Raw genomic sequence first — 26,538 nt, 5'->3', positions numbered from 1 at the left:
CTCAAAAAAATGGATGGACTATAAGGGAACATATTGTTAGGCTCAAATAAAAAATATAGTTTGTAGTTTTTACAAAAATCAGGGGTGGCACACTTGCCCCAAATTCCGCTAGTAAACGAGTTCGTGGGAAGTTATCAAGCCGGCTTCGTTGACGGCCAATCAACAACAGATCAGATTTTACTGTACGGCAAATCCTCCAAAAATGTCGTGAATACCAGGTCCCAACACATCACCTTTTCAAGGCGGCACACGAAAGTACCGACCGCGTAGAGCTATGGAAAATCATGGACGAGAACAGCTTTTCCGGGAGGCACACGAGACTGATAAGAGCGACGATGGAAAGTGTGCAAAATTGTGTGAAGGTTTCAGGCGAACATTCCAGTTCGTTTGGCTCCCGCCGGGGACTACGACAAAGTTATGGACTTTTGTGCCTGCTGTTGTTAAATAATGCGCTAAAAGGTGTTATGCGGAGAGCCGGGCTCAACAGCCGAGGTACGATTTTTACGAGATCCAGTCAATTTGTTTGCTTCGCGGATGATATGGACAATGTCGGCCGAACATTTGAAAAGGTGGCAGACCTGTACACCCGCCTGAAACGCGAGGGAGCCAAGGTTGGACACTGGTGGTGAATGCGGTCAAGACAAAGTACATGTTAGCTGATGGGGCCGAGCGCGACAAGGCTCATTAGACCGGTAGTCCTCAACGGACGATGCTCGAGGAGGACTTGCAAGCACTTGGAGTCTTCGAACGTCGGGTGCTTAGGACGATCTTTGGCGGTGTGTAGGAAAACGATGTGTGGAGGCGAAGGATGAAGCACGAGCTCGCCCAACTCTACGGCGAACCCAGTATCCAGAAGGTGGCCAAAGCTGGAAGGATACGAACAAAGTTTGTAAAACAAAGTCGCTCAACAATAACGCAATTCGTGCAAGACTGATAAGAGATGCTTCAAAGAAATGTTAAGAAATGTTTGTTGGGTACAGTAATCAAATGTGTAAACATCAGATTTTTATCTTCAATAGTCTTGAAATAGCAGTATGGTGAAGTCATGCCCATACTTTCTGTGACACTATATAGGAAACCTCATATCAGTTAATTCTTTAGTAATTTTAACAAAAAACTGGATGTTCAACCTGGTTTTGTACATACAGTTTCGTTCAAAGATCTCTTCACAGATTTCTGACAAAATAAATAATGTATTCTTGACAAAACCAAGATCTTCAAAGATTTTAAACTCTCTAAATACCAAAAAAAAAAAGAAATATTTTCGACAACCAAGGTCATTAACTCATTGCTGTATGAGAAGAGGCAAATGCATGAAGAATAGCGACGTTCGATTCGACTAATATAGATTATAAAAAAATGGTTCACCATTACTTTAGTCAACTAGATGCACAAAATGTTAGAGATTGGGCTTTCATATTTTATAATCCCTAATACACTGTAACCTCAATTTACAAACTAGATCGAATTGGTGCGTAAATCGAATCAGTGCGTAAAATTAGGGAACTTAGTTCGTAAAACGAGGTTTTGCCTTTTAATTTTTAATGATATTGAGAGAAATTAAGCTCTCTCAATATCATTAACATTTTATTAATATACTAGTGGTCCCGGCAAACTTCGTCTTGCCATCAAGTAAGCTGATGTAAAACGTCATGTAATCCTCCATACAAAATGAAGTCTCTGAAATTTTTCGTCACGCGAACACGTTGCATCCCTTGTCGAGTGCAACAGTGTAAAATTTACGTCAATCCTTTGATCCGTTCTCAAGCCATATCGTGACATACAAACACCACTCCATTTTTATTTATATAGATAGATAGATTTGATTCTTAATCAGGCTAAAATATGTGCAAGTTAAGGTCTTCCAAGAACTCTTTGGAGTTTGGGCATGTGGTTCTACATAAGTATATGGAGATCGATCATTTATATGTAGAAGAATATCTGACAATATTGGACTCTAGAAGATTGTTATATTTTCAAGAATCGTTTGTATTGTAAGATCCGAGTTTGGGTAACTTAATGAGTACAACAGGTGTTCTAGTTCATCCAAAAATTTCCTGGAATTAATACCTACAATGGACTGGCGTATTTAGCGATCATTTGATTATTTTTATATGGCACAGGACCTTATCTATTCATAGCAGTAAAATGAGTTGTGTTATAATTTGTACCGATGTCCTAGGTCCTCCAAGGACTTTATTGAATATAGGCCTTAGGATCTAAAAGCGGAATCATAGTTTTCTAATATCGATAGTTTTCTAATATGGTACAGTCTCTTAAACATTTATCTAAGTCATCGCAATATTTTATTGATTTGTAAGGATGTTTTTGGTTCTCCAAGTACCCCATTGAATACAAGCCGGGGGATCTATGGCCGTAATAAGTGATTAGAGATAAGTATTCATATACTCCAGAGGTCCCTAACCATTCATGTGCGTAAACGGTGTATTGTATTTATGTGTGCGGATGTCTTTGGTCCTCCTAAATCTCTATCGTATAAGGCCTCAGGATGTACAAGCGTAACCAATTATAAATAATTAGTTTTTTTTATTATTGCGAAGGCCCCTATTCATTTTAGTGAACGAAATATTGTATTGAGTTGTGTCGATGTTCTTGGACTTCCAAGGAATCCCCGGAATATAGGTTTGAGTATCTACAAACGTAAGTAGTTGTATATTGATGATACTTAGTTATGGCAGAAAACCTCAACTCTTCATTTAAGCAAATGGATCAATGTACTGATCTATACCGATGTTCTTAAATTTACTTCGTAAAAAAGTGACGTCAATTGCATTTGCGTTAAAAATAGACTTTGTTAATCAAGGTTTAGTGAATTTGATTTCAATATGGCATCGAACATGGATTTGCGTCATTCCCTTGTCATGCCTATTTTCTTCTTTTCGTGCCCGTTCCGAAAACACCCATGTAGCAAGGGTTTCCAACGATTTTATCCAAACGGAGGTCACCATATTGGATTTCAAAATGGCGTCTTACTTCGATTTTCGTCATCTTCTTGTCATGCCCGTTCCGAAGATACCCATATTGCATGCGTTTCCAATGCTTTTCGCCAATCAGAAGTCGCCGCCTTGGATTCGAAAATGGCGTTGGACAACGATTTTCGTCATTCTCTCTCCATGCCCGTTCCGAAAATACTCATGTTGCATAGGTTTCTAACGATTTTCGCCAACCAGAGGTCGCCATTTTGGATTCCAAAATGGCGTCGACGGTTTTCCCCAACCGGAGGTCATTCTATTACATATTTTCCCACATAATTGCCTAAATCCAACTTACGCACTTCGTAAAAAAGTGACGTGAACTGAATTGACTTCATTAAAAAAGTGACGTAAATTGAATTTGCGTAAACTTCGTAAATTGAGGTTCTAGTGTATAGATTTTTTTAAGAATCCTTCCAGGTTCAAGTATGGTTCTTATGAAACTCTTCTACTAATTCTTCCAGAAATGTTCAGAGTTATTTCTTTAGAAATTCTTTTATGAGCTAATTACTCTGTAAATTACATCATGAATTTCTTTCCGTATTTTCCAAGGGTTCCATCAGGTATTCGTCTAAAAGTTCTTCAGTAATATAAGAAAATGGGATATGTGACTTTTTTACTAATTGCTTTCAAATCTTCCTACAAATTATTTAAGAGAGTAAGTCGCCAATCGTTGGAATGCCAAATGTTGAACAGCCCGTGATATTCTTATGGGGCGTTCAACAATTAACGAGGAATCAGACCAGGTCCGTCCCACTTGGGCTCAGATTGGGTACCACCTCTAGTAGGGGAAAGTGGGGCAGTTTGGCCACCTTAAGGAAAAGTCGATAAAAGTGCTGGAAATATTACGAGTTTTTCGAATGTTTGCATGATTTCCAACATTTTTTAGATGAATACACTAGATCCACATGATTTGCTTTGTCTTATAAAGTTCACGGATGAATGATTATTTTTTCAAAATTTTTAATTTTTTGAGTCGATTTTTTTATTGATATGGTGATATGAGCACCCTATTTTTGATTGCAAAATAATCTCATATAATCTAAAAATTCAATTATTTTGATACTAAACCTTAAATTTATTAGTATTTATAAACACTCCGTGTAAGAAGATATATTTTTTTTAAGAACATTCTAACAGTCAAACATCATCATTCTGAAATGATGAAATTTGAAAGAGCCATTCGGGGCAATATGGGCAGTTTTTTTAAACATCATTTATTACTTTTTCTTTGAGTTTCGAACACTGACTTATAACATGCCTATAGCTTCATTTCCTCATCAGCTTTGGGATTGCTTATTATTTCATATGCAATTTCAAGAATTTATGCAGTTTTCAAGGGGTGCTCATTCCACCCCATTGGCCAAACCGCCCCGACTACCCCTACTGCATTTGGTCCCTCGGTAGTGCAAAAGGTACCCAAGTTTGACAGATCGCAGTACACTTTTCACGGCATTTTAGATTACCTTATGAGCCATAAAATTTTGGGCAACTGCAAGGGACATGGAGGTCTTTAATTTGTCTTTGATCAGACCCTTCATAAGTCTAAATTTAACGCCTTACTCTGCTGCCTAAATTTTTTAATTTTTTTTCTACTATCCCTCAACAATAACTTCAAATTTTTGCAGATATCCTGAAGATATTAAAAAATAATCCATTTTATTCCTCTGACTCTGCCAAGGGTAGCTCCATAAGCCACTCTGGGTATTCCTTAAAGATTATCTTCAGATTTTTTTTACAGAATTTCTTCCAAAGATTTGAACATGAAGTTATCAGACGGTACTTCGCTCTTCCCATCTTGGAATTGTGCCACATCATCAACACGGACAAGACGGTAAACAAACGAAGCGACTGTGACAGTTTGAGTACAACTTATGCAGGTATTTTACACACATTTAAGACCAAAAATCAAAACAAATTACATAGACAGACAGATATCCAATAGCCAGACCCATACAAATGATAACGACAATAATACCCAATAGCTAAATATGCCCCACTGTACTTGCAAACAATATATAACCCACAACATAACTTTCATAGAATAAGTACATAATGACTGTTTGAACATGCATAGTAAAGTGACGAGTAAGATCGAGTAGTTGTCCAGTGCCTGTATTTTCTAGTTTTTCTGTGTCTAATTGTATACTTAGTATTTACAGATCATTTTTGTGATTGTAAATCTAAATGTGTGTAATTTGACTTTTAGGAAATTGATGAAAACTGTTTACTTGACGATTTTTTATGTTATGTATAGACCACCAGACAAAGAACGTATTTTTCTGTAAGCTGGTAATGTTTCTATTTGTGCATTTGAAATTTTTAAATTAAGCCTTGTTCAACCTTTTTAGAACCCTTGAAAAAGATGGCATAGCCCATTGAAACCTCGGGCGTAGAAAAAAACATTACGTTTTAATTACTATCACTAGACTGAAAGCCGAAAAATCCCCCGGTGTTATCAATTAATACATAAGGTACATCAAGACAAGTTCACTCAGGTGGGGTAATGCCTTCAATATCATAATTATCGTTTCTGTCAATTAGTTCACCTTCAGTATACTTGTTTGAGTGAGTTTCAGCGTGTTCGGGCAACCAGTAAGCGGTAGCAACTCGAACAAATGAATAATTGAACTTGAACTTGATGTGTTCCTTTGTCCCGTCTGTATACCGGTACTTATATACAAAAGTTGCTAAAACTGTTGCCGATCCACCATCGTCGGTCGACTGAGAGATCTACCTTTCCAAGAGCTTTTACGGTTCCTTGCATGCTTGTGGTAAGGAAATGGTTTGTTTCCCTGGTCTGTGAACCAGAAGCATTAGGTATGCTTCGTACCCGACTCGGGCCACGTCGGACGATGAGCCACTCAATATTGATCTTCATTAACATTCATTGAATTCCCAGACAACAATAAATGCTGCACAGTCAGCCAACCTTCGGCAGTGAAGCAAAAGTTCCGAAGAAGTGAGCAGCTATCTTGGATTCTTGTGACCCACTAGGCGGGTTCTGCCATTCCCATTATCCAGCAGATATGTATGGGTAGAAGTCGATCCATTTTTCATTACGGTTGGGCTCCAAGGTGGGCGAGTCCCGAAACAGGAAATCGGATTTTGGGAAGTGCTCTGGTTGAAGGATTAATTGATGGCATTTTCGATGGTAATGCGATGTTTTCCTACTAAATCGGGTATAAGCGGACGTGTCAGGCGTGTCTTCATTTGAGGGATTGAGAATTGGGATTGATTGGAAACAAGGCAGCTTCTAACGAGATGGAATGTTTTCTAGCATACGTTGAGTGATGGATGGTTTTTCTGTTACCCGTTTTTAACTGGCTACAGTTTCACCCGAAGCAAGACTTTGTACGAAATCTGTATTAGATCCTGGTATGTATGTACGGAAACTGTAAGGTTTTCATACAAAGACTGTAGAATGCATCAAGAGATTCAAAATTAGCAAAGAAACATGCTCCATTATATTCTAAAGTTTGTAGAGGATAGTATGTTATATCATATTTACTAGGAGTTCATTTTGTTTGTTATAACTATAGCAAAATAGAGTACCGTAAAACGGGGTAACTTTGGTTTTTCCGAAGAAAACTTGAATATTTATGCATGCTGTTTCAAAGAATTATAGTTTATATTTTCAAAACAAGTACTGGCATCCTAGCTATCGATTGCAGTTGATAGATTGTCAAAAGATTTATTTTTAATGGATATATATATTTTTCTCATATAATCGAAAGTTGGTTTTCTGTTTCGGGGTGACTTTGATAATGGAGCATAAATCGAACAAAATTGAATGAGTTACGGAACATTTGTAGGGCATTGCATACCTCTAGGCGTTTAACGTTATATGGCAATTATTGACTTAAATTACAAAAATGGTCCCAGTTTGTGAAAATGCTTTTCGCTTAGAGATTTGAGACCAAATTCAAGATCTATGATAACTAGGCTATCAAAGATAATTGACCATCTATTCAAAACTACATCAAATAGTGATCGTAGAACAGGTTGTTTGTAAGCGTTTCGAAAATGGTCAAATCGTATCAATTTTTTATATTCGTTTATAAAGCTTTATATGTTCTCGATTTAAATGAAAACAGCTTTTACATGAAATGTCATACTAATATTCTTCAGTTTTGCATTCGTTTTGCTTAACCGATAAACAGAAATTATGATATTTCGTTTAGTATGTGATGGGTAACGCACTATCAAAGATACCTTGTTTTACGGTATATGAAGGAGCATCACTGGTATTTGATTGCCCACCCTCTGGCATTGTGTTCACTGTACTTTATTCTCCAACCGAAACACAGCAATCATATTTTGAGCATTCTCTGGTGGAAGTGATTTTTGTAAGCAATTTGATAGAGATTATTTGAGAAATTGTCTGATAAGATCAGAATGCCTAAAAACTTCAGGAAAAATCTGTTGAATAATAATTACTATTCCCGGGAATGATTTGGGAACCTCAGAAGGAACTCAGTAACTTGTGAAGGAGTTGGTTTGTGAAACGGTGATTTTTATTTTGCTCTTAAATCATTTCCATATATTAGAAAAATGTTGTGTAATACTGATAGACGCTTAGCAGTCTTCAATAGAAATGTTTTGTGTCGTATAAATCACATCTGATTAATCAAAATGAAATGAAACCACTCACCTGTCACCGATGGGAAGAAGATGCCGATCAATATCGTAAACGCAGTGGTGCAATCAGCATAGACCTGGTTGTACGACGGCCTGTCAAGTGGCTCAATGTGCTCTGGATCCAGTCCGTATGCGATAAATTGTCCTTCCTAGCAAAGCAGTCAAAGGAAAAAAAAAAGAAAGAAATGCAATTAGTGTTCTCATCACACTTTGGTCCGAGCGGAGACTGCAGTAAAAGCCATCTGCCAATTTTGTGTGAGCAATGTGGCTCAACCGTAGGTAACAAGAACGTCAACTGCAAAAATGTGATGCATATGAAAGACGGAATTGCACCCTTAGCTAGGCTGCCTAACGTAAAAATCTCAGATGCAGAGGCTTATGAGCGGAAAAAAAGAGGTGAAACTTTTCCACATTATGGAGCATTTCCAGGACAAAACGCAAAACACGTAGACGCTACCTTTTTCGAATTGAGTGTTTTTTTACATTTAGTAGAGGCTATCCTATCATCAAAATTTTGCAAGGTTTCATAGACTATGTTTTGCATAGGGCCTACCAAACAAAAGGGCTTCCATAATTTTACAAGTCATAATGCAAAAAAAAGGTGCGATTCATTAAAAATCTTCGCTTTTCACGTTACTGTGTTAAGGTTAAGTAGCCCGTCATTCGTTTTGGCAACAATGATGACTTTTCAGCTTTCATTTCAAAGTGATAAAACTTAGTCTTGATAGTTTATATTGACTTGAAAAAGTATCACTGTACGCGCTAACATGCATAAAGTATGCTGATACTTTTTCAGCTGTGTCAGTGCAAAACCAACTTATTTTCTTTGATTCAAAATCGTGAGACGAATTAGCAACAATCATCAACAACGCGTACAAATTTCAATGACGGCCTACTTCGCCTTAAAACTAATGACAAAAGCAGCGGGAGGTGGAGAAAAAAAAATAACAGAAAGATGTACTGAGGGAATAAATCATCATAAAGTTACGTTATTTATCGTAGCTTTACGATGATTTGTTCTCTCAATACATTTTTTTTTTGTTCATAGTTAAAGTGTAAAGTTGTTCATTATGTTTTCTCATGTAGAAAGCTTAAATTTGAAAATAGGAAAGAAAAATATATGGTTTCGGAGAAATTGTTTTCTTTTCTCTCTGTATTGTTTCTAATAGTCCTTGTTATTTATTTGAACTTCTGTGAAAACACTATGTTAATGAAATAAATATTTTTTTCAAATTATAAAAATCCTTTTCATAGGCTTTTTTCCAAAACGTAGTCTAGCACATTTTGCAAAATTTTGATGGGAAATGCCATATTGGATAGCCTCTAATACATGCGCAAAGTTTCATTTAGATTGAAAATTATCAGTCTGAAATGCAATTTTCATCTGCGTTTTGAGCTGGAAATGCTTTATGTCAAATGTACAATGTAGTTGCTCGTCTCACGCTTCTGCTTGTTTGGTTCAACATAAAAAGTATAGCAGCTGTGCGGCTGCCACGGGAAATTGTTAACTCACTTGTAAAAACGAGGGAAAAATGTTGTCGAAAAACACGCCACTCTTGAGTCCCTTGATACCTCGCACCAGCGACACGTTATGTTCTGGGAAGAAAAAAAGAGAAACGATGTCAAAACGAGAGGTGGCGGAAAATATGTTCGAGGAGTTTTATTAGAGATGTTCGATTCGGTCGAATTTACCTGTAAAATATGGATCGCACTCGCCACCTTCGCAGAATGTATTGTACAGCGGGCCGCCCACCTCCTTGGTGCAATTGTCAACGGCAATATCCCTCAGAAGACGCTTTCCAAGAACGCACATGCTGGAAAAATCGTAGAAAAGTGCTTAAGTAAATGTTGGCGCTGCGCTCTCGCAGTTGAATCTACATAATATCGTAGGTCGCCATGGTCGTTTTCATGAATCAAAGCATCGGGTTCTTTGGAGAAAATGTTGAAAAATGATGTCTTGAGATTTCATTTCATACTTGTTTCAAAAGTTGCTTAGTAATATTTAGGAAATCGGTGCATATTTTATACTAGCAGCACGAAGAGCACGGTGGGGCAAATGTCCCACTTAAATTGGAACTATTAATATTTCTAGGAAAACTTTGATAGTTGAAAGCAAATAAATACATTATCGAAGAACAAAACGGATTTTGTTTTCAGTTATTAGTTAAACTCAGAATAATTGTTTGGTACTCTTCCTGTTCAGTGTTGATAATGTCGTGTTTAAAAATGTCGAAGTTTTTTCTCTTATCTTCTATATATTAAATTCTTGAACATGAGAATTATACTGGAAAGTGGATCAATGAATCCTAATTGAAAAAAAAAACATCTCAACATAATTTGTAGCTCCGATTTCATATTCTTTGGAGTTTTTTTTTTGTAAAATTGCAAAGCAAGTAGTTAAAACATGATTCATGACAGGTTGGATGCACTGTCATGAAACCGGTAGTGTAGTGTTCCTTTGCAGTGAAATTTATTCAAATAACAATACAGTCAACTTTCGTTCGTTTCACTAAACCAGCAGCCCACCTAGTGAAAGCCTTTCATTAATTCCAAACTGTGAAAAAACGGTGCTGTCATCTGGAACAAGTTTACTCTATGCGTGTAGCGTCGGAAATATTACCCGGCGAGGTACAGGAAGTGAAATTTCAAGTGCTTATAAAAAATTACCTACTGTATTGATTTGAAATCTGTTCAGTATATTTTGATAGACTTCTGATGGGCTACATTACAGGCACATTATTTTGATTTTTGTATATTTTTCTCAATGTTGTTATGATTCTATAGCTTATCAAAATTCTAACCCCGTACACTTAACCGAATTAAATTAATTAATGTTTTGATTTTTTAGAAGAATTAAAAATGGACTTCCTAGTTTTTGCCATGCAAACAAATCGGAGTTTCACGGAGGGCCAATTGTGATAATTCGTAGTCGCAAATAGGGCTGAGTTTTCAGCTATCAAAAAAATCGAATACAATAGAGATTAAGGTCTACCAACATTGATTAATCGAGATTTATGTCAAAAAGTGACGTTTATCTTCGTTTTAAGTGGTTTACAGGCCTTTCCACGTGACATGTCCATCTATGCATTTGTCTACTTCGATGGAGGACCGGTGCAAACACGACACTGTCATATTTATAGAAGAACTGTCAGTTCTTCAAAATCAGCTAAAATGTGAATCGTTCCAGAAAAATACTAGTATTTTCACATTGTAAAGTACACGTAATACACGTGTATTTGTGCTTCTCTCAACGACTTCGCTAAACGCGTCTGCGGAATTGTTTTTTTTCTCTCTTTTTTGTCGTGCATGTATGGGAATGAAGATGAATAACGAGACGTAAAACAGTGGCTGATCGCAGCAGGCTGTCTGCGCGGGTGGAAGAGTTAAAAATTTGCTATCGCGTGTTGTCTCAGTTTTGTGCTACCAGTTGTTTTTTTTTTGAGTAATAGTTGCTCACTGCGCGTGTTATTCGCGTTTCATTCGCCTGGTAACATGAAGATAATGCAATCGCCAGTGCTACCAGGAAATTTTCAATTATTCGGTGAGCGTTTGTGATTGGATTTATTTTCCACGTTACGTTTGCTTGGCAACATTATGAAAATAAAGATTCAAGTAAAAATGAAGCAAACGTCAAAAGTGAATAAGACATTTTTCGGGATTTTTCAACCCCCCTCCCCCCATGGTAAGATTTTTTATATGAAAATTAAAAATAAATTGTATTGCGCGTAAGAAATCTCAACCCCCCATAAACCCTTACGTAATTAATGGACGGCTGCTTAGCTGAGTCTCGGTTAAAATTTGAAAACCGAGATTCACACAGCCGAGCTCGTGAAAAAAAATCTAGGTGTGTAGGGTATTTTGAAATGGATAAGCGCTACAGCATTTTTTTCGCACATCATATATAGACTTATACTTCATTAAAACCAATCCCATATCTTTTTTTTCAGATGCTTTAGAAAATTTGCAATTGCTTTAATAAAAAATCTTTGTTTTTCCGATGCTTCGATTGAAATATGGGTTTTCAACGGCAAGGCTTACATGGACTTTTTCCACAAAATTGGCCATAACTCAAAAACGAACAAAAAGTACATTTCAAAAATTTCAGTGATTGAAATTTATAAAATTCTGTTCTCAAAAATATTTCTTTGAAAATCTTACACGAGTTGGAACATAGTTTTCCCGGCTTTTCTTTACGAATTTTCTCAACGATGGAAAATTGTGTGGAAAACTTTTTCATTTAACATTTTTTTCTATTCCTTAGAAAATTTGCTTTCATTTTCATAGAAAAAACTTTGTTTCTACGATGCTTCTTTCTTGAGCTATGATTTTTCAAAGAAAAGGCTCAAAATGGTACATTTGCACATTTTTTACAAAATTGGCCATAACTCAAAAACGAAAAATAAATAACATTTAAAAAATTTCAGCAATTAAAGCTTATTAAATTATCTTCTCAAAAATATGTTTTTGAAAATTTTCCACGAGTTGGAGCATAGTTTTTCCGGCTTTTCTTTACGAATTTTCTCAACGGTGAACAATTTTGTGGAAAACTTTTTCTAGTTAACATTTTTTTCTATTCCTTAGAAAATTTGCTTTCATTTTCATAAAAAAAAAACTTTGTTACTACGATGCTTCGTTCTTGAGTTATAATTTTTCAAAGTAAGTAGTGTCAGGGGAAAACAAAAAATTTCCAACTGAGTTATCCGTGAAAATAGGCGACCCTGAATTTTTCTTAATTTTTTTTTATTCATATATTGATGAGCCCTGCCTGTGAAAAAAGTTTCATGAAAATCTGAGACCTTTCGGCCCAAACCCGTACGGAAATAAAAAATCCCCTTTAGCATCACCTAAAACGAATATTATTTCGGGATTGCAAAGAGATATTTCCATTTCTTTTTCGGGAATGTCTTTTGACATGCGCGTCCTTTGGTCACTTCTTCTTTCTGGCGTTACATCCCAATTGGGACAAAGCCTGCTTCTCAGCTTAGTGTTCTTATGAGCACTTCCACAGTTATTAACTGATAGATTTCTATGCCGATTGACCGTTTTTGCATGTGTATATCGTGTGGCAGGTACGAAGATACTCTATGCCCTGAGATGTCGAGAAAATTTCCAACCCGAAAAGATCCTCGATCGGTGGGATTCGAACCCATGACTCTCAGCTTGGTCTTGCTGAATAGCTGCGCGTTTACCGCTACGGCTATCTGGGCCCTCCTTTGGTCACTAACATTTTTGATTTTAGTTGAGAAAACTTATTTCACTGGATTTTGGGTGATGCTAAACTTAAAAGTGCTACAATACTCAGCATTGCAACGATTCCATGCTTTTGGTTGGTAGTGTATCTGTTAGCGGATGACTTGCGTCCGTTCTTTTTTTTTCTAAAATACTACACTATGTACTTTTGAACTCATAATTTTTTCGACCTTTCTAGCCATTTTAAGAATATAATCGAATAATTACGTGTAGTTATAGTGAATCGCCACTCAACGATCAAGAAATCACATTGATTGATTTGAATACTAAGAAATATAAATTGGAAATGTTGTGAAGAATATTGACTTAGAACTTGCTCAGAACTCTGAGGAACCATCTGAGGATTGGCCCTTTAGAATTGTTACGCAAGTAATAATGGATTGTTTTGCGATTTACCCTAAAATAGATTTTTTTTCTTTGCAAAATTTAGATCCAAATTCGTATTTTGGCGACCTAGTCCAAGCGAACAGGCATATTTCATTCAATCAAATGATAATATGTACTTTTTTGGCAATATACTAGATTATATGGCTCGTACTTTTGCACCGTGCGTAGATTCGATTTTATGTTCTACTATGAGTCAAAAATGGTTCCCACACATTTGCATAAAAAAAGACATCATACTATCTTTACGATGGGCCTAGTTATGCTCTTACAATAAATAAAAAAATATTTTTATTTTATTTTATTTATTGTTTCACGACAAAAATCAACAAACAAATAAATCTCAAAGCTGTAATCACTTATTTGCATAGTATTCAAAGCACCATGATAACAGACCATTTATTACATTCGTTTCAAGTCGAGTTAAAATCTCAAAAAGTATTTTTTGCTCCACTTTACCCTATAATTTTAAACTTTGTAAAGAATTTGTATGTTCAAAGTTTCATAAATGTCAAAGGTATCTTCAATTTACTTTAAATGAATTGCCGACACTCTAGCATCACATGAAATAGGGTAACCAATATATTCTAACCCTTTATATATTTTTGACTCCCTGGACCATTTTCCTACAAAATTTCCCAGTTTATATCGAAAGACCAAGTCAATTCGCAAGTCATTTGGTCGCACCAGCATCAACTGTTTGTACATAAAAAATGTATTTATTTTATCTGAAATTAATTGAATTCAATCGGTTCTCCATGTAACCGTTACAACACGTTACATTAAAAAAATTGAAGTCGTCAGAAATTTTTCATTTGTGAACAAAAACATTTTTCAAAGCTCTGGGCTCAACGCGTGAAATTCCTTAGGTTTTCCATTGTCAATCGATTGATGAGACTATGGGCAAGCATATCCCGTAACGCGGGTAGATCACCAGGTGCGTTACGAGGTAAGATCTACCATATTGTACTCTTGTTGTATCTGTTCTTGTTAATAATGATAATTTAGGATCGGAAGAGTATAAGAGAGTAACAAGTCACTAAGACCCACCTATTTGTCCTAGATGATGAGGAGGTCGAAGTGGAAAAATGACTCAATCAACATCTGAGGCTGGTTTCAATGCATGAGACATGTTCTTTCCGAGATCAAGTGCGTAGTTTTGAATACCTACGAGGTGAACGATTCCGAATCAGTGGAGCAAACTTCCTATATTCAAAATAAGTATCTTGTTTCCAGGAATCCACATGTCTTATGCGATGGAACCTGTTCACAGTTACAAAAAACGATTTTGAACCTTATAAGTAGAGGCAATAACTAATACGCAAAAGTACCGATGCATGGTCAAATTCGGTGTCATTCAACCAGCATAGTGGCCGAACCTGTTTGAGTTTAATTGTGACAAACTGTTTTCTCCAAAAGGTATAAATAGTGGTATCTTTTTCTAAGGAGGCTCTATGCAAAATATTGAAGAATGATAATTGTGTAAAAAACGACTACAGTCAACTCTCCACATTTCGATGTTTTACATCTCGATATCTCTCCCTATGTCGATGATTTCATAAGTCCCTTCAGTCTGCATACATTTTCACTCTCCATATCTCGATATCCTCTTTGTCTCAATATCTCCATATCTCGATGTGTTTATGCTCATTTTTCGTTCTCATTTTTCTCTCCGTATGTCGATATGACCAATATTGAAGGTTACTAGACCAAAGTTTTGGGATTCAAAACAAATTAGGAGCGCAAATTGACGTTTGTTTGTGTATTACTTTCTTGGCAACGGAGTGTTTTTCAATCTAGTATTCATCAAAAATTTGTTCTTTGTCTCGATCTCTCCCTATCTCGATGGTCCCTTCGATATCGAGATGTGGAGAGGCGACTGTACTTCATTATTTCTCAATAGTAATGGAGTAGAATGACATGCACTAAAAAAAGGGCACGGGTATACCACAAAAGATCAAAGAAAACTGGTCGCAGTAGTTCATCCTGAACAGAAGCAGATGGGCAGACATATTATACCGTTTTGTCGCAAATTCCGAACAGACTCATATTCCGAACACCCGGTTTTTGTATGACGATTTGGTTGAAATGTTTCGCTGAAATGTGTCATTAAATTGCCAGGAAATGGCAGTCAATTGCAATTCAATTTAAACGCCTTTCAATCTATTTTATACCTCGGGAGTAGTGATGATTCTCTAGCTCGAGACCAGCAGAACTAGCTCAGATGAATTTATTTGCGAAATTATTCATTTGAATATTTTTTATTTGTGCTGTTCGGAATTTGAATCAAGGTGTTCGGAATATGAGACAGAATGAACATAGTGTTCGGCAATTGAATCAAAATGTTGTTCTATACTTTTACGTGAAAACAATACTAAACAAGTTTATATATACAATTTTATCAGCAAACCAAACAGCTTACAGTTAGACTTTACGAAAAAATTAAAATTTTCACAAATATCAGCTAATTTGTGCCTATCAGTTGCATTTGAAGACACAGTTGGCCTTAAGTGTTCGGAATATGAGTCAAAACGGTACAACCAGTATGATGAACTTTGTCGCCAATCGAATATAAATGCCAGAGGTCCAAAATATACTTCGAGGGTCTAAAATGTATTGGTGTGTCCAAATTAATGAAAAACAGTGTTACAAAATTCCATTAATTACGACGTATTTTGGATCATACCTGGCCTTGTGCGCATTTTAATTTCGTAGAGGAAGTTTTCCTCTACATTTTGGCAAGTTATTTAGTTTGGTTAGGCCGTGTAATTAATTAATTTGGACAAAAAAAATGAAATCACTTCCTTAGGAAGTCCAAAATACGACCGTTACCCTACGATTCAACTTCAATTATCAAACCCATGTAAAATCACTCCCCATACTTACAATAGTTTATCGTTGCCATCGATGTTGTTGAAGATACCGGCGTAGACCGCAATGATGGAGAAGATGACACAGGCTAGCGCAACCGTTGCGAACTTGTTTACGAATTTCACGCCCAGATACACGATCAGACCTATTGCGGGAGATAAAGGAAAAAAGAGGGAAACATTGTTAGTTACCTGGGTAGCTAGCTAGAGAAACGATTGGTACGTTTTGAGCAGAAACGAACCAGTCCCACACTGGCCGTTTATCCTGATGCACATAGCTAACAAGCACAGATGAATATGAATTGCGGCTGCGAGACTATGGTTTCAACGTGCGACTATTGCAACTCGGTTGAAATGGAACCGCTTTTGGTTTTGCGTTTTTAGATTGCGAGCAGCTATTACGGCAAACGATGGATGTATCATTCGTGTGGACCGCAAATTTGCAGCCAAATCGTAACATCAGATTAAGCTTCCCAATTTGCCGCACGATTCGGTGGATTTGTGCGATAAATCTATGGCAGATGCATAGTACTTTACTTGTAGGGTATGTAATTGTGCAAGTATTCTGAAGAGAAAGTTGCATCTAAGGCAACTTCCAGATAGTAGTTTATCATTCATGATTGATATATTTAACTCAGTTGGAATATTTTCCTGAGAAATGGAAAAATTCCAAGATAGTACCAATTTAAAAACCGGCCAAAAATTATGCCGAAGCTTCTAGCTATCGTCCAATCAGCTTGCTTTCCTCCAAAACTTTTTGAAAAAGTTGTTTTGAACAAAATGATAATCCACATTAACGAAAATACTATTTTTGCCAATGAACAGTTTGGATTCCAACATGGACCACTCATCAGCTTTTACGTGTAACAAATTTGATTCGTTCCAACATATCTGAAGGTTATTTTGCTGGTCTTGCTCTTCTAGTTATAGAGAAGACATTCGTCAGTATTTGGCATGAAGAGTTGATTGCAAATTTAAAAAAAAAATAATTTTCCAACATACATTGTTAGAATGATCCAAGGTTATCTGTCAAATCGTACACTTCAGGTCAATTATCAGAACTCCAAGTCTGAAAGACTTCCTGTAAGAGCTGGTGGGCCTATATTAAACAATATTTTCACATCTGACTTACCTGATTTATCTTTGTTTGCGGATGATACAGGCCTCTTCACCAAAGGACGAAGCCTACGTGTCATCTGTACTAAATTTCAAAAAGTTTGGATATCTTTCCTTCATACTTGAAAAAATGGAAGATTTCTCCTGAAGCTTTCAAAACTCAACTTACACTGTTCTCCAAGGTTTTGTTCGGCGCTAGGAGACCCCCTTTCGTTTTTTAATTTTGCATTTATACATTTGTACTTCGATAACTATAAATCAAACCATTTTAATTTAACAAGTTTCATGATGCCTGCTTTTGAAATACTCATATTCTATCCCATATTGAACCGTGAATGGTTCCACGGACATAATATTCATCAATTGGATCTTATTGTTTGGCTTGGAATACCATCATACATTACGATTGCCTATCCCGGTTTTCCATTCCGAGAACTAATTAAGCAAAATATTTCCGACCATGCATAGCTCGGCCATACGGCGGTAATCTACACTCCCGTGCATAAGTTTGGGTTCACCTCCTAAAAAACATGCAAAAGTGTTCTGGCCATATCTCTGTGATTACACGACCTGTCTGAGATTTCACAGATTTAAGTAAGTTCAGGTGAACCCAAACTTTTGTACGATTTGCATCATACTGAGAGGTGAACCCAAACTTTTGCACGATGACTTGACTGACTGTTTCATTGATTTTGAATACTTTCCAGATTTGTCCGCCAAAATTTCGTGGGGTATCTTCAAGGAATACCGTTTTGATTCTTATTACGGACAGCTTCAAATTCCGGACACTCTCGTTTGTATGGGAAACATTTCACACGAAATGTTTCAATTTTCGCCGTCCAAAAGTTCTCATTTTCGAGGCTCGTTTTATTAGGGTTTTTCCATAAATATCATTGCAAATTTATAATGCCCAACTACCTTAGACGTCTCTTAAGTGGTTGAACGATTTCAATTGATGATTTGACTGTTCCAATAATGATTATCATGAGCTGTCCGTAATTTGAATCAAAGCGTCCGGAATATGAGGCAAAAGTGAGGGAGCGTCCGGAATAAAAATCATGAGAAGGTCACAGGTTTTGATTAATTTAAAATTATTCATGTTGCGGACGCGTATTCTTTACCCACCCTCCGAAAGTTAAGGGCTTCCGACGCTCGATAACGCTAAAAAATCATACAGAATGATTTATTTTGTATGGTCCAAGCTGGGTTATACTTCACTGAGGCCTTAAGTGTCCGTAATATGAATCAAAACGGTATAAGATTACGATTCTAATGACACTTTGATTTGAAATTTTGGTCCACCCAATGCTGAGAAAATTAGATATGATTTTTTAGGGTGTTTTTTGAAAAATGTAACAACTTTAATTAAAAATTTAGTATACAAAATAAAAAAATGTTTTTGGAAAAATACATACGAAGTTAGAATAACTCTTTGCGCCTTTCGAATGCGGCTTAAAGAGTTTTAATTGGACGTGTAATCACAGAGATATGGACAGAACACTTTTGTATGTTTTTGAGGGGGTGAACCCAAACTTTTGCACGGGAGTGTACATAATGCATTCAGTGAGCTTGATTAATAATTAATCGAAACAGGAGCCCCGTAATTCACATTTAACCGCTTCCGATAAGCCCGTTCATTTGCCGCGCTGCATGCCACCGCCGTTCAAGAAAGCTATGTTGTCTACAATCCCACAATTCAAACTTGACCGCGCCGGCACTGCACAGTGGAACCGCCCATGGGTCAAAAATCAAAAAATAGAGTCAGGTGAAACAAAAGATCGACCTTAGTGGAATATTCAATATATCCAGAAAAACTAAAATAGTCAAAAAGAAGTAAATACCACATAGTGATACTTCAACATATTGACTAAAATTTTGCTGATTAAACTTGTGTCAAAATATTACCTATTTTTGGTTATATCAGTTTTGAAATTAATATTCTTAAACATTCTTTTTAAAGTTCAAATCAAGTGTGGGGCAAAATTTCGTTTTTTTTTTTTTAAATATAAATGAAAAAAAAACCTTAACAGTGACTTTGATAGCCAAAATATAACTGATTTAACAATTTCTGATTTTTCAACAGATATTGTTCAAAATAGTTTATGACCCATCGTAGAACAAATGGAACCACTGTGTGCACTGCAAACATCCGATGCGTACAATCAAACGCACGAGGCACATCTGTTTGGAGCGCAATGCTCAGATTTCACCGCTTATGCTCTGGTGTGATTTATTTATCGTTTCCTCGATATACATTATTATATAGGCTATCAGTAGTGTGCAATATATGTGGCAGGTTCGCGTTTCGGACGTGGCTCAAGCAAAAGTAGTGCGGGTTGAACTTTTGCCCTCACCACCCGCCATGATCCACCCTTGATCCCGCGGCCGGACGGCGCCTAGTTTCGCATGATTTATAGATGGGAGGCTTCATGAATATGGATTTCGTGTACGGAATGTCAATGCTATGGGAAACATATGACGGAAACAGGACACGCAAATTCGAGTGGACGAACTTTTGGGGCTTTTTCTTTGCGTCGGGTTGAGAGGGTAGTTGTGTTACGGATGGCCGCGGTAATAAATAGGTGCGTGCCACTTGGATTATACCGGAGGATTGTATGGGAAATTCGCCATAGCAACAACGGTAAGTTGAGTTGGCAATGCGTAGTAGTAATAGTTTCGACACAATACTGTTGGAAATCGAAGGTGAATGGTGGAATTCAATTGGAAAATTGATGTAGAGTGGGATTCCGTTTTTGGCAACAAAGTCGAAATTTTCAGTTGCCAACAAAGGAACCGTGCCTAATTTAGAACCCATTTTTAAATATTATTTTTCAATTATTGGTTTTAAAAACATCATTAGAATGTTGCTACATCATCCCTATGGAATTATAAGATATAGAGTCTACGGAACGGTCTACTTCGAAGTCGTAAAATTGGACTACGCTATGAATCTATATACCGTAATGTACATACGTTCTACATACTTTTTATCGCTCAAATTTCTTCAATCATTTTTATAAGCTTTATGCATACTATTTGTAAGTGTGGACATTTAAAATCAATAATCGCATAAGTAGCCTTTATCCAAGAACTGGACAATTCTTCAAAACGGTCTAAGAATACGAAAAAAAAAACTATTAAATCTATTAGGTACTGTATTCTTACAACGAAGTTTTTACAAAAAATGCCTTGGGTTTTACAAAACATGCATGGTTTTTTTTAATATATTGCGAAATTTGACAAATTTTAGTTTGTTTAAATGACTTCTTTAAGTTATGTTTCTGACAAAATAAGGCATATCATAACGAATGATTGGCTGCAGTCGATAGGGCAAACATAAACAACTACATTTCATGATACATAAATTCGGCCTGTCATTTCGTAGAATGCACAAACAAGATTCTTATAATTTTTATTTTAAATGAGTTTTAATTGTTTTTTAGAAGATAAGCATTAAGTCACGGCTTTTTTTTCAAAAGTTCTCAAAATCAAAAATTTGTGTGCTCTTCTGGATACAAATCACACGAAAAGGCCAAAAATATTGACATTTAGAGGTGAATTTTCAAGTTATAAAATATGATCTTCATTGAAGTATACATAACTTTTTTTTTCAACCAGTTTTGAAACCTTTAGCATCATTCCCTTTAAAATAAATTTATAAAACAATGTAGATCACTAAATTTGTCTAAAATCAAAACTAGTTTTAGTTAAAAGTAATTTACTCCAATTTTTCTCTCATTTTATTAAAATTTTCTTCTACATTTGACAATAACTTCATGGATACTCAACCGATTTCAAATCTTTATACATGGTTTTTAATGAATTGTTTTCAAACTGTTTATACAACACATTTATCTAAAAAATTGTTTTGACCAAGTCATTCAAAAAAAAAAAACATAATTTTTCAACTAAAAATGCCAGTTTTTTTAAATGTTTGTCAGTTAAACATTAGCTCTAAAGCTGAAACTGGTTTTTCTCATTTGTTAAACCTATGGAAAGGACTTGGCAACATTTTTTTATAACTTTGAAACCAAAATATTTTTGCATATGTTGAAAAATATATGCACTATTCAACTTGTAATTAAAACAAGATGGTTTATAAACTTAAAATTTATAAAAAAAAATCAATTTTCAGCGGAAGAACTTAAATAATCCAAAGAAATTTGATTTTTTCATTAAAAATATGTTTTGGGTACATTATGTTAAACAACTAGGTCAAAACCACTTTTTAGTAAAATGTTTGAGAACAACTCAATTTGTTTCAAAAACATGTAAACAGATTTGGAATCGGTTGAGTATTTATGTAGTTATGGTCAAACAAAGATGAGTTTTTTTTTAGTAAAATGAGGAAAAATTTGGAGAAAACTATTTTGAACTAAAAACTAGCTTCAAATTTTAGACAAAATTATTATTCAACAAGGTTTCAAAATTGGAAATGACGAAGTTATGGTGACTTCACTGAAGGTTATTTTTATAACTTGAAAAATCACCTTCAAGACGCTTGCGCCACCTCTAAATCTTAATATTTTAAGCTTAAACTTTGAGGTTTCTCTTTTAATGTGATTCAAATTAATAAGAACACCCGATTTTTTTTGGTTTGAGAACTTTTAAAAAATAAGCCGCACCCTAGTGAGCATGATATAGGGCATTTAAAAGGATTCTGCTATGAAACCATAAAAACCCGGTTGAAATCTTCAGGTGCTTGTAACGAAACTACAGGAATACGCTGGACTGAAATATCTTGCTAGGAATTCACATGGTTCCTCCTAGAATCTCAGGATCAAGCTTAGGATTTCGATAAAAAATTTCATCTGCCGAAAAGTTAGCAAGACATTTTACGATTTCACTGCGAATGTCATGTCTTCGATGAAAATTTTAAAATATTTATTTTTCGCAAGGAACCAGTAGTACCGTTTTGATTCATATTACGGACAGCTTCAAATTCCGGACACTGTCGTTTGTATGGGAAACATTTCACACGAAATGTTTCAATTTTCGCCGTCCAAAAGTTCTCATTTTCGAGGCTCGTTTTATTAGGGTTTTTCCATAAATATAATTGCAAATTTATAATGCCCAACTACCTTAGACGTCTCTTAAGTGGTTGAACGATTTCAATTGATGATTTGACTGTTCCATTAATGATTATCATGAGCTGTCCGAAATTCGAATCAAAGCGTCCGGAATATGAGGCAAAAGTGAGGGAGCGTCCGGAATAAGAATCATGAAAAGGCCACACGTTTTGATTTATTTAAAATTATTCAAGTTGCGGACGCGTATTCTTTACCCACCATCCGAAAGTTAAGGGCTTCCGACGCTCGATAACGTTAAAAAATCATACAGAATGATTTATTTTGTATGGTCCAAGCTGGGTTATACTTCACTGAGTCCTTAAGTGTCCGTAATATGAATCAAAACGGTACTTCCCAAATTGCACTGGAAACCTTTTCAAAACCCCTAAGATTTCCCCAGAAATACTTAAAATACTACTAAAAATTCAAGGTATCCTGCAAGGAATTCACGGAACGCCGTAGAAATTTTTAACGTTTATTAGGCAGAGGCGTCCCGTGAGAAATTTGACTACCTGTGCACTGATTCGCACAAACCGTTTATTTTGAATTATGAATACGAATTTTTCAATTGATTTTTTAATATGTATTTCAGCTTAAAATGTAATTTCTTATTATAAACACCTTAAAATGTAATTTCCAATACTGTATGCAATCTTGAAGTGTCTGGAAGTTATTATATTTGTTGCTCATTTGACGTATTTTTTGTTTGTTTTCTTCGTTTCAACCACTAGTTGTAAGTTTTAAAAATTTTGGATGATTCCAATATACAATGTTTAGGGTCAAGGAAAATTCTCAAAATTTCGCTGATACCAAGGCGATGAAAGAAAAAAATTTGCATATTAATCGCGGTCCCATAGTTTGATAATATTTGACATAAAAATGTATATTTACAGTAAAAATGACTTTTATATGCGTAAATTGCAAGCATTTTTCGTATTTTGCGAACTGACATAATAAGTTTAATATCATATTATCAATACAAAATTTAAAGTAAGAAGAAAGACGCTTAACTTGAAACTAAACGATTAGCACATTTTTTTGTATGAAACATGGCTTACAAATAAATAAACCATTCTTATGAGCAAAAATCTGAACTTTTCTGAGATTATCATATAAACCTTCAGAATTCAACTATTCACGCGTTATTTTCCAAGTTTCGCGATGAAAGATAAATTTCGTGGATTTCGTGGCTTTCGCGAAATTCCGAATCTCTATTATTCCTAACGTTGTTATTCTATATAATAATTCTTATTATTTACAGCTTGTCAATTGTATCACGATATCTTAGCTTTTTGACGATGTCCAGCGCTGGTACATCTCTTTGTATACTTGTGTTGATACATCAAAGCTTTTAAGTGAAATGATGACTGACTGTTGAACGCTGAAACCCACTTTACGCCCACCGCAATTCAGTTGTCAGTCTGTTGAGCAAGAAAAACTATATTCACACATAGTTTATACATCAATTCAAAGCCACATAAATTTTGTGTATTTAATAAGATAAAACATAATCAATTTGGCCAATATGTTTATAACATCTAGTTTTGGTTCCAATCAATATTGCGCCTACTATCGCGCGACACCTGGAAGCTCCATGCAACATACATACACACAAAGCATGTATAGAGCTTAGTGACATTTGAACACACGTAGATTAGCATACGCTCGTCATACACAGTTTGTTTTTGTTTTCCTCAAAGAAACTTGCACACGCTTTCCTGACTCATCAAAATGCATATGGAAATATTACCCAATTTGAAAGATTTACACCCGGATTCTGGGTGTTTTTCGAGACAGAGTGCATATTGTTTTCCTCTAAAGTTCACAACTACTTCTACACTAGGGCACCCATACCATTGGGCGTGATAACCACGTGATAACCAAGCGTTGACGCTTTCTCTTCCAACAGCAGACGTCGTGACGCCAGTTGCGCGCGCTTTCTCAATTCTTGCAAACCAATGCGAGCGTCATGGGCAATTTCTCTCTCGGGTGCACAAATTGGAGTGAACCAGATTTTACCTATACAACGCCACTGTTGCTCTAGAAATGCCAATACAAATGCACATTCCTGCTGTGTCCATACACGCTATTTTCGTGCACAAGAAAGAGTGCACGGCTGAAATGAACATTCTCCGCAATACGATGGAGACGCATGGCAATTGCAGTTTTCGCTTGCTGGTTGAGCAAGACCATGGGGGGGGGGGGATGTAGAATCAAACGGTTTGTTCACTGAGGGCGATGTACCAATTGAAGGTGAAGAAATCAAACAACATTTTCAAGCAACTACACATTATGAATGTTGGAAGTATTGAGAATTATAATATATATATATATATATATATATATTTAATTTGTTAGTTTGAAATCTTTAACTGTGCAGTGCACCAAGTGCACCTTAGGACGAGACGCCACTGTTATTAGGAATTATAATATTTCGCTCAGCATCCCCAATTCCATTTATACATTCTCAGGATTCCATAAGAAACTCCCAGTGTCCTTTTGGAATCTCAAGATATCCTTAAAAAAACCTTTGAAAGTTCTGAGAACCCAACTTAAAAACAAGAACTCTCTTAGGATTCTGCGTGTAATAGGAGTGCGCGTTATAGGAACGCGTTTAATAGGAGACCCGACTCTACGTCCTAGCCTTCTGCTAGCTGGCTTCCTTAGCCTGCAAAGGCTGAAAGAAAATCGCTCTTAGTGCTGAGGTAGAATAAACATTTTAATTGTAAAAAAGCCACAATGGTAGTTGGGCTCGAGGGTGTTCCTTTATTATCCAAAAAAATCTTAGGTAGGAATACGGATAGATGGCTCTTTTTTAGTGGTACTCCTGAAGCAAAGAAAGCACCATGGAACATAAACTATACACAAAAAAGTTATGTATTCATATTACGCTGGATTTCTAATTACTACTTTTTCGATCCAGTTTCCTAATTGCTTGTAATTCACGTATTTCGTTATTTTCCATACGGTTTGACAGTTCTCGATTACGATTCTTCCATGCGCTCGTGTTGGAAGTTTGAGAAAATTGAAAATCAAGCGTAGCGAGGTCAGTGATTGAGATACAAACATCAGTATCACAGCTCGGCGGCCAGTGAGAGAAACTGAATGTTCGAAAGGTTGTTGTCTGTACTTTTTGCCGCTGACACCAACCGTTAGCGTTTAAGAACGAAATAAACAGTCGTTATCCTATTGTGATTCTTTTAAAAGAACCGTGATTCGTTCACCTATTTTCAAAGGGTTCATACGTGAGCCATCTATTTAGATCCTTTAATAAAATACCACTGTGTTTTGATAGAGTGATCAGATTGAGAGGTAAAGTATTTTGTACCAATTGCATCAATTGAATTAAACGTCACCTGATGTTGAATTTCGAACTAAATTTTGTGTTCAACCGATGTTTTTAAGTTAAATAATTATTAAGTTATTATTCGAGAATGTTTTCTATAGTATTTGTAATCAAGCGTATGTTATTCATACAATTATAAACAGTACTGGACAAAACAAAGTACACATTGGCCGTTTTCTTATACAAAAATGTCAAGTTTAGAGGCGTGGATATCAGCTTCTAGTGATCCGTTTGTCACTTTACCTTAATACAGTCTAAGCGTGTTATAACGACATCTCAAAGGACCGTCGCAATAGAGAATAGTCGTTATAGAGAATATATATAACATTGCAATATTTTTCATGGGACCAAAAAATGTCGCTATAGAGAGGTTTTGTCGTTATGACGAGCTTCGACTGTAGTAGTTTACGGAACAAGTTGCACAATGATGATTTTTACAGCACGAGTCGTAAATTTATCTTACGAGGCTTACCGAGTAGGATAATTATGACGAGTGCTGTAAAAATCGAGCTCTGCAACGAGTTATGTACAACATTTTTTGCAATTTCGTAGAAGACCACTTGAGGCTACTAGAAATTATACCGGAATGCATTCACCATGATTTTACAATTTATGAAAAATGGCTGTGTTATAATTCATTACGCAACTTAAAACAGTTGCGTAGTGAGAAAGCGTTGCGTAATGAATCATTACAGCACTGGTTTCAGTTGCGTAATGATTATTCCCGCACTGCATACTTCAGTGCATGAAAGTAGGCCGTTTCAAGACAGATTGACGTGATGAAAAACAGCCTATTACGATGAGAAATTGCAAAAAATCACATTACAGTGCTCGTTCGATTTTGGCAACATGTTTAAAGCCTCTTGTTC

At 35.9% G+C, this 26,538-nt stretch overlaps 1 protein-coding gene across 14 annotated transcripts in view; it reads right to left on the bottom strand.

The window, feature by feature from the left end:
• The window catches only part of LOC5575390 (solute carrier family 12 member 4), a 791,918-nt gene that overhangs the window by 107,520 nt on the left and 657,860 nt on the right, over positions 1 to 26,538 (bottom strand). For all 14 annotated transcript variants that reach the window (XM_021849571.1, XM_021849567.1, XM_021849570.1 and 11 more), the window contains 4 exons: positions 16,155 to 16,284; positions 9,327 to 9,448; positions 9,148 to 9,230; positions 7,648 to 7,783 (listed from right to left, as the gene is read on the bottom strand). In XM_021849571.1, the coding sequence (XP_021705263.1) occupies positions 7,648 to 7,783; positions 9,148 to 9,230; positions 9,327 to 9,448; positions 16,155 to 16,284 (471 nt within the window). The remainder of the gene's footprint in view (positions 1 to 7,647; positions 7,784 to 9,147; positions 9,231 to 9,326; positions 9,449 to 16,154; positions 16,285 to 26,538) is intronic.

This window comes from Aedes aegypti, chromosome 3, assembly GCF_002204515.2.
Source record: "Aedes aegypti strain LVP_AGWG chromosome 3, AaegL5.0 Primary Assembly, whole genome shotgun sequence".
Classification (NCBI taxonomy): Eukaryota; Metazoa; Arthropoda; class Insecta; order Diptera; family Culicidae; genus Aedes; species Aedes aegypti.
Note: the sequence above shows the minus strand (reverse complement) of the source record. Positions and strands in the feature narration are given on the sequence as shown.